Source organism: Mytilus galloprovincialis, chromosome 9 (assembly GCF_965363235.1).
Source record: "Mytilus galloprovincialis chromosome 9, xbMytGall1.hap1.1, whole genome shotgun sequence".
NCBI classification, from domain to species: domain Eukaryota; kingdom Metazoa; phylum Mollusca; class Bivalvia; order Mytilida; family Mytilidae; genus Mytilus; species Mytilus galloprovincialis.
In genome coordinates this window covers 85,883,961-85,891,472 of record NC_134846.1, presented here as the reverse complement: position 1 = coordinate 85,891,472, position 7,512 = coordinate 85,883,961, and the positions used below count along the sequence as shown (strand labels likewise).

The 7,512-nt window shown below is 32.6% G+C and overlaps 1 protein-coding gene across 1 annotated transcript; it reads right to left on the bottom strand.

The window, feature by feature from the left end:
* Positions 1–830: 830 nt before the first annotated feature.
* On the bottom strand, positions 831–5,637 carry LOC143046227 (galactose-binding lectin-like). Its single transcript, XM_076219271.1, has 3 exons — positions 5,600–5,637; positions 2,029–2,787; positions 831–1,064 (listed from the first exon to the last, which is right to left on the bottom strand). Exons 2-3 carry the CDS (start codon positions 2,753–2,755, stop codon positions 916–918), a joined length of 876 nt encoding a protein of 291 aa, XP_076075386.1. The 5' UTR covers positions 2,756–2,787; positions 5,600–5,637; the 3' UTR covers positions 831–915.
* Between the last annotated feature and the right edge of the window lie 1,875 nt (positions 5,638–7,512).

Sequence of the window (7,512 nt, the reverse complement as noted above, 5' to 3'; positions counted from 1 at the left end):
ACCTTTCAAAATACAGTAAAATTTACATTCACACAACGTTTTCATAAAAACGTGTTTTTTTTTCTTCAATTATCATCAAACATGATTAAATGATACTTTTACTAGTCTCTGTTTTAAAAAATAAGAAAACAGTATTAAGTGACAATATGTATCAATCCATAACCATAAATCGATAACATGTATTAAGTATAGCGTTTATAAGGCGCTGATGCAACAAAATATTTTATGAAACTAAACGAATAAAAATCCTGAACTAAATTATTGCTGAGAAATGTTTTAAGAGTATTCCTCGTGACACCGGTTACTTTTTACTCACTTTTAAGATTTTTTATATAGCTTTGAAAAGATTATGCGAGCCAACGAAACAAATTGAATAAGTCTGGCAATGAACAAACGTACCGTAAAACACATTATAACTTAAAATTTATGATCCTGTAATAATTTGATAATTGTTTTAATTATAAGTTTTTAAATTAACGAATCAAAATAAGTATTCTATGATTTGCATGGCACTGCTTACATCTAATGTTATCATTAAGCAAATTTAATTTCTACGTTCTGTATATGTAAGCTTGATTTAAAAAGAGGAATTACGATTTCAAGTGACACGATAAAAAACAAAAACGTTTCTTTACCTTTCATTTGTTATAGAATTGTTTGCATACAGTTTCTAATAAACACCAAGAAATGAAACAAAAAACTCTACACTGTAATTAAAACTGCTACTCACAATTACAACTACAACTTATAAAAATGATAAATGTAATCATGTCACATATGTCATGGAAAATAAACAAGTTTTTTTGTAGCTAAATTATTGTTTCATCATTATCATGTCTGATATTAAATAAGTATTTCATTTAAAATTGTTTCAACTTTTTTGCATGCAGACGCTATCGTTGATTTTTGCTTATTTTAGTCATATGCAACACCAGCCAATTCTCCCGGTGTATTCAATACGTCATCAGTGTCAGCCAGAATGTTACTGTGAAAGATAGCTTTATGATCACACTGGGCAACATCAAATACATACTGCCATGTCACTACAGTTTTTCCTGGATCAACTAAAAGCAGAATATGATATACACTACAAATAATTATAATAGTAAAAAAGTTATATCAACCTCTCACAAAATTAAACAGGCAATTTATTTTTGCAAACTTCAGAGTTACACCGTCATTTTATTTCTTTATTTTTGTTGTTCTTTTTTCTATTTTATTGGTTTTTGGAGAGGGGAAGGAATCTGATTATAATGTTACATTTATCGCTTATAATCCAACAGGGGTGCATACATCTATAATAAACCTAAAATGGAAAATAAACAGATAAGCCAACGTTTTTTGGAGAGTTGCCTCATTAACAGTCATATCACATCTTCTTATACCTATTAACCCCCATGTAAGTACTTAAATTTCTACATGTTTACGTAACGTAACACATCCATCGCATTTTTTCAAATGAATTGTCATTACTCTCTCTCTCTCTCTCTCTCTCTCTCTCTCTCTCTCTCTCTCTCTCTCTCTCTCTCTCTCTCTCTCTCTCTCTCTCTCTCTCTCTCTCTCTCTCTATATATATATATATATATATTAATATATATATTTTCAGCCTTGAATCACCATAAGGCGTATTTATATATATATATGAGTCTTAATTGAAAACAACTTTCAAAACTATGTTTTTGTGTGATAAAAAAACGCGATTTTTATACGTGTGCATGTAAAACAAATTTCGTTGTAGAGGGGTCTAAATACAGCACAAAAAGCATTTTCCAAAAGACCAAAAACGTGTAAAATGTTATCTAAAAAAATGCATTTGACTTACTGGTCGAGCAACTAATGTTCTTAAACCCTGCTGACTGTCATTGACGATAATATATATTTATATATATGTATGCGTATTCAATTAAACCAGACGTAGTTTTAAAAGAATTTAAGAAACTATTAGTTTTCCAAATTTAGTGAACAAATATATGTCATACCTCTTCTTTTCACCTGAGTATTGTTGTTTTTTTATATTTGTAAAATTACCTATGATTGTATTGGTAACAGTTTTTTCCTCCGACCAAGTACTCGATGACGCTTTCTTTATCATATGTTCTGTCGAAGCTGACATTGAGCCTGTGACAGATCCAACTGCAGTATTAGCTAAAATACCACCGGAAATCTCCCATTTAAAGGCAAAAGTGGAACTCCTGCTTTCCGTCTTGGACTTTCCGACGGTGTATTTTATGGTATGTGTATGTTCTGCCTTTGGGTTTATGATTGCGTTGATTCTTCTCCAATGACCATTCACCGATGTGTTTCCATATATCAAGACTTCTTTGTTGATGTCGTGTGGTGAAACAAATTGAAATTTCATAGCATCGTGCTTGTCTTTGTGCAGGACCACGTCTGTGTCATTACCAGGATTTGGACTTCCGCCGTCCGGATGAACAAATTTACCCCCTTTATGAATAACGTAATCATCAACGTTATCAAGTGCAAAAAGTGCGCCAGAATGATGATCCGAGTGAAGAACAAGGTTGGTATCATCACCTGGAAACAACTGGCCGCCATCAGGATGAACAATTTTTCCGCTGCTAACGTGTCGAATGTAACCCCAGTGACCTTCGATGACATCAAACTGAAAATACATTCTGTCGTGTATATCTTGATGAAGAAGCAATTTTGTGCCATTACTAGGGTGACTATCTCCACCTTTCGGATGTATAAACTTTCCGCCAGATTTATGTTTGATTAAAAAAGTTAAAGGCATGTTTAATCAGCTATTCCTCGTTTTTCTGCTCCCTGTGAAATAAATAAATATGAAGAGCCATTATTTACAGAATAGTTTTTGAAAAACTGGTCATTATCGTGATATATAGACTGTCCTAATCCTTAATATGGCACTTTGTAAATATAGCTGATTCAACGGCTCTTTATGGGAGATATATAATATTCATAGATTTTTTTGTTTTGTAAACCTTCATGTTGCTAGACATGATTTTTATGTTTTATCTCGTAGAGACATAACTTTGAGATGTTGCCAGTATAAATACAATTAGATAGCGGAGAAATTCAACCTCATGAGCAAATATTATGGAACAATCGAATGATTTGAAAGCGCTTTTAGCCACCATTAAGTTAGAGGGAAAGGAACCTGAGTGGAAATGTACTGCCTGTTCTGCCAAGGTTTCAGTACAACTCACATGGATCAAGGCTAAGGACCAGGATACTACATTCAGGAACCCTATACCGGCCCTTGAAAGGAAACACAAGCCTTCATCTACCTGGAAATGAAATGCAGAGTGTTTCACCCAGTGGATGGACTCCAAAATAGCTGTTGCTTCCACTGCTACCCCTGTAACTACATTGAACCACCATTACTGGTGTATATAACATCTGTCAGACGCAAGCCAGATATACAGTTATTGGTATACCACTCACACCAACAATATATCGTGTAGAACCAAAGGGAGTCAACATCAAGACGGACATTGTAACCAGTCCGTACAACTCCCAGAAGGCATGCCATCACTATCACTTCTACACGACATCCAAACCTAGAAGTAAGCGTTGACGGATATAGTTTACAGAGGGATTTTATAACGATGCCCTGACCTACTTCAAGCACCATCACATTCTTCACCAACGTCCATGCCAGATGCCTTACAAGCACGGCCAGACACTTCGTACCAACCACACCCACCAGGTCGGAGCAAGATGAAAGGTAAAAGAACAGCAGATCCAACACTGCAAGAATAAGTAATTGCAGTCCGCAATATAGTCTGATATTAAAACTCAACATCTCAGGAGGAACCAAAGTGTAGAAAGGAATAGTAGAGAATTTTGATATAATTTAAACTCTTAGAAGTTCTGGCATATACATGTAAAAAATTTGTGTCAAAACTCTATACTTTGACCTTTGAAAAAATAAAAGTGCACTTTAGGATATATTTTACAAAACTTCATAGTAAAATTGGGATAGTTTCATCCGTAAAAGGAGTACGTGTGCATGAGAATCAAATTTCTTGGTAGTGACCCTGGTCTTAGCACAGCACAAACAACATTTTCCAAAAGACCACACAAGTGAAAAAGTATATTTAAACAAAACGCATTTGACTTACAGGTCAAATAACTGATGTTCTTAAACCCGCTGACTGCCATCGGCGAATGCCAAATATAAACAGATCACAAGATGTAACAAAATGAATCTTAACCTATAATTCAAAATATATGTACATTTTTGCGCCTGTCTCAAGTCAGGAGCCTCTGGCTTTTGTTATTGTTATTGGTCACTTTTAGTTTCTTGTGTACAATTTGGAGTTTAGTATGACTTCTATTATCACTGAACTAGTATATATATTTGTTTAGGGGCCAGCTGAAGGACGCCTCCGGGTGCGGGAATTTCTCGCTACATTGAAGACCTATTGGTGACCTTCTGTTGTTGTCTGTTGTGTGGTCGGGTTCTTGTCTCTCTGACACATTCCCCATTTCCATTCTCAATTTTACATACACACATACCAGTATATATATATATGTCAGTAGAAAATCTAACTCTAACACTGTTTGAATATTCCTTTTAATTTGGCGCGACGACGTATATGCACAATAGATAATAATTTTGAGTTACGTGATAAGAGACTACAGGAATTGAAAAATTACCTAAAAAGACAAAACTATCCCGTCGGTGTAATCGACACTGGAATAAAAAATGCTTTGAGCATTACAACTTTTGCACTAAGAAAAAAAGGTACCAATGGATGACAAAAAAGATAAACAACAACCAATTCCGTTCGTTATAACACATAATCAACACAATCACAATATCTTTGATAAACAAAGACTAATTGGGAGAAATCATTGATAGTATTAAACCTTAACAAGTCTAAATTAAAAACAATGTTCAAACCTATGATTGCGTTTGATAAAAACATCAATTTTTATACGTCCGCATACGTAAAACAATTTACGAAGGGGTCTAAACACAGCACAAACAACATTTTCCAAAAGACCAAAATAGTGAAAAAGTATGTTGATAACATTTGACTAACAGGTCGAACAACTGATTTCTTACACACTGCTGACTTCCATTGACGATTGTCAAATAAATTGATCACAAGATGTATCAAAATTCATCTTTATATGATTTTGATACAAAACAGAAAACAATAAACTTGCGGCAAAGATGGTAAACCGCAAACATAAGGTGCTAAAATTTGTATTTGGAAGGCCATATAATTTACCTCAATTTAGGATTAACTCTTGAATTTTAATAAAGAGTCGAAATAGGATGAACGGATTATATAAACCGTTTGAAAAAAAACAAGCCCAAAACTTAATAAATATATACAAATCTAAATTGAAAAAAACCGTTCAAACCTATGATTGCGTTGGATAAAAACCGCAACTTTTATACGTGTGCATGTAAATTAAATTTCGCTGTAAAGGGGTCTAAATACAGCACGAACGACATTTTCAAAAGGACCAAAAAAGCGAAAAAATGTATATTTATATGCCTATTTTATGTAGCAATTATTAAATCACGTATCAGGACTAACCGTTAACATAAAAATAAAAACACTTGATTGTACATAGTAAATACTGCATTTTAACTTACAGTTAGTGAATTGTTTTGATAGTCTGCAAACTGTTCCCTTTTGTCTTGCAGCAAGTGGACCAACTATATATAGTAGTTATCTTATTCGTTATCGTGTCACATGACAGGTTACTGTGTGTTTAACTGTTTGTTTCATGTATAATCTCTTTTTTGGTTCGGTTGCTATCTCATTGACGTATATGTTGACTCAAAAGTGCAAGATTACATTTAACGTTGACTTATCTTTCTAGTAAAACTCCAAGTTATAAAACTTTTCTTGCTTTTTTAATAGATAATGTTTCCCTGATTAACATTATTTTCTTTCTTATATTTAATATAACAGTATGTTAAAAAAAAATAATTAATTCTTTATTCATTTTTGTTTTCATTAAATTTTCAATACTATGAATATATGTATCTTCTGAACATTTCTTTATTTTTCAGTACTTTCAATTCCAATCGGTTACTTATGTTGAAATTATTTTCCTTTCTAATTAAATTTCTGGGAATGTACTTGTTTTTGCTTTTAAACTTTTTTCATCTGGGCGTCGCTGGTTAGTCTTTTGTGGACGTGGCGCGCGTCTGGCGTATTAAATATTTAACCAGTACCTTTTATTGACTATTAATCGCTTTGTTTCTTTTTCCTATATTTCTCCCATTTATTTGTATTGTAGTCCTGTCATGTAATGTTGTCAGTTTAATGTTATAACTATCATTGCCATTAAAGCGGGAGGTTTGGCATGCCAATAACCAGGTTCAACCCACCATTTTTATCTTAAAATGTCCTGTACCAAGTCAGGGAAATGGTCATTGTTATATTATAGTTCGTTTCTGTGTGTGTTACATTTTAATGTTGTGTTTCTGTTGTGTCGTAGTTCTCTTATATTTGATGCGTTTCCATCAGTTTTAGTTTATAACTCGGATTTGTTTTTTCTCTATCGATTTATGAATTTCGAACAGCGGTATACTACTGTTGCTTTTATTTATCAGTCATTTTACAGTATTGTCAGAATGAGTAACACTTTTTTTTAAAGTAAATTGTTTTATACTGAAAATGTCAGTTATTACCTAAAACTGAATTATCCAGTTATTTGTTCACTAATTGGATTTATTGCCGGTTCCTAAAATGCACTGTTTGAAATAAATAGGTAAATTGCTGAACAAGGTTTCGTTCGTATTATTTCATACTATAAAAAGAATAATAAAAAATGTCTGTGATTGTATGACAAGTTACAGTTTCTGAGTCTTTGTTCTACAACTTCGTACTTTATTTTGTCAGTTCAACTCTTTCCAATAGTTCGTCACTGTTTGTTTGTTTTTTAAGCCTAGTATGTATGATCATGTTTTTTTTCTTCATTTAAGATTTTTAAAGATTACATGAAAATACATACATATAGTCTTAGCTGACTAAGCCAACATATGTCATGTACTGTGTTACGTTTGACCTTGTATTGATATAGTTACATGTATTTTAAGAGTATCTGTGCAAAGTACTGTAATGTACCTGTCATTTGCATCACTTCTATCGATTATAATCCTCTTATCTATATCATATCAACAATATGTCATGTTTATTAAAATAAAACATGACCATATGTGTTCTTCAATATCTAAATGTTATATGATAATAATAAAAAGATGAAACGAAACTGATATGAGCCATAATGTATTGGTAACAAGTACAAACGTTTTTGACTGTGTTCAAATCTAAGGTTAAAGATTAAATCTAAGGCAAAGTCCATAATGCTATTTTGTTAAATTATCAGATTTCGGCATACTGATCTATTCATAGAACTAATGATATTCACGTTACAACAATTGCAATTGAATATTAATTTTCGGATCTAAATATAGAGAACCTATCATACAATATCTCCTTATTATTATATATCAAAATATGAGCAATGTCACCAACGGCTTTTGCCTGAAAAGAA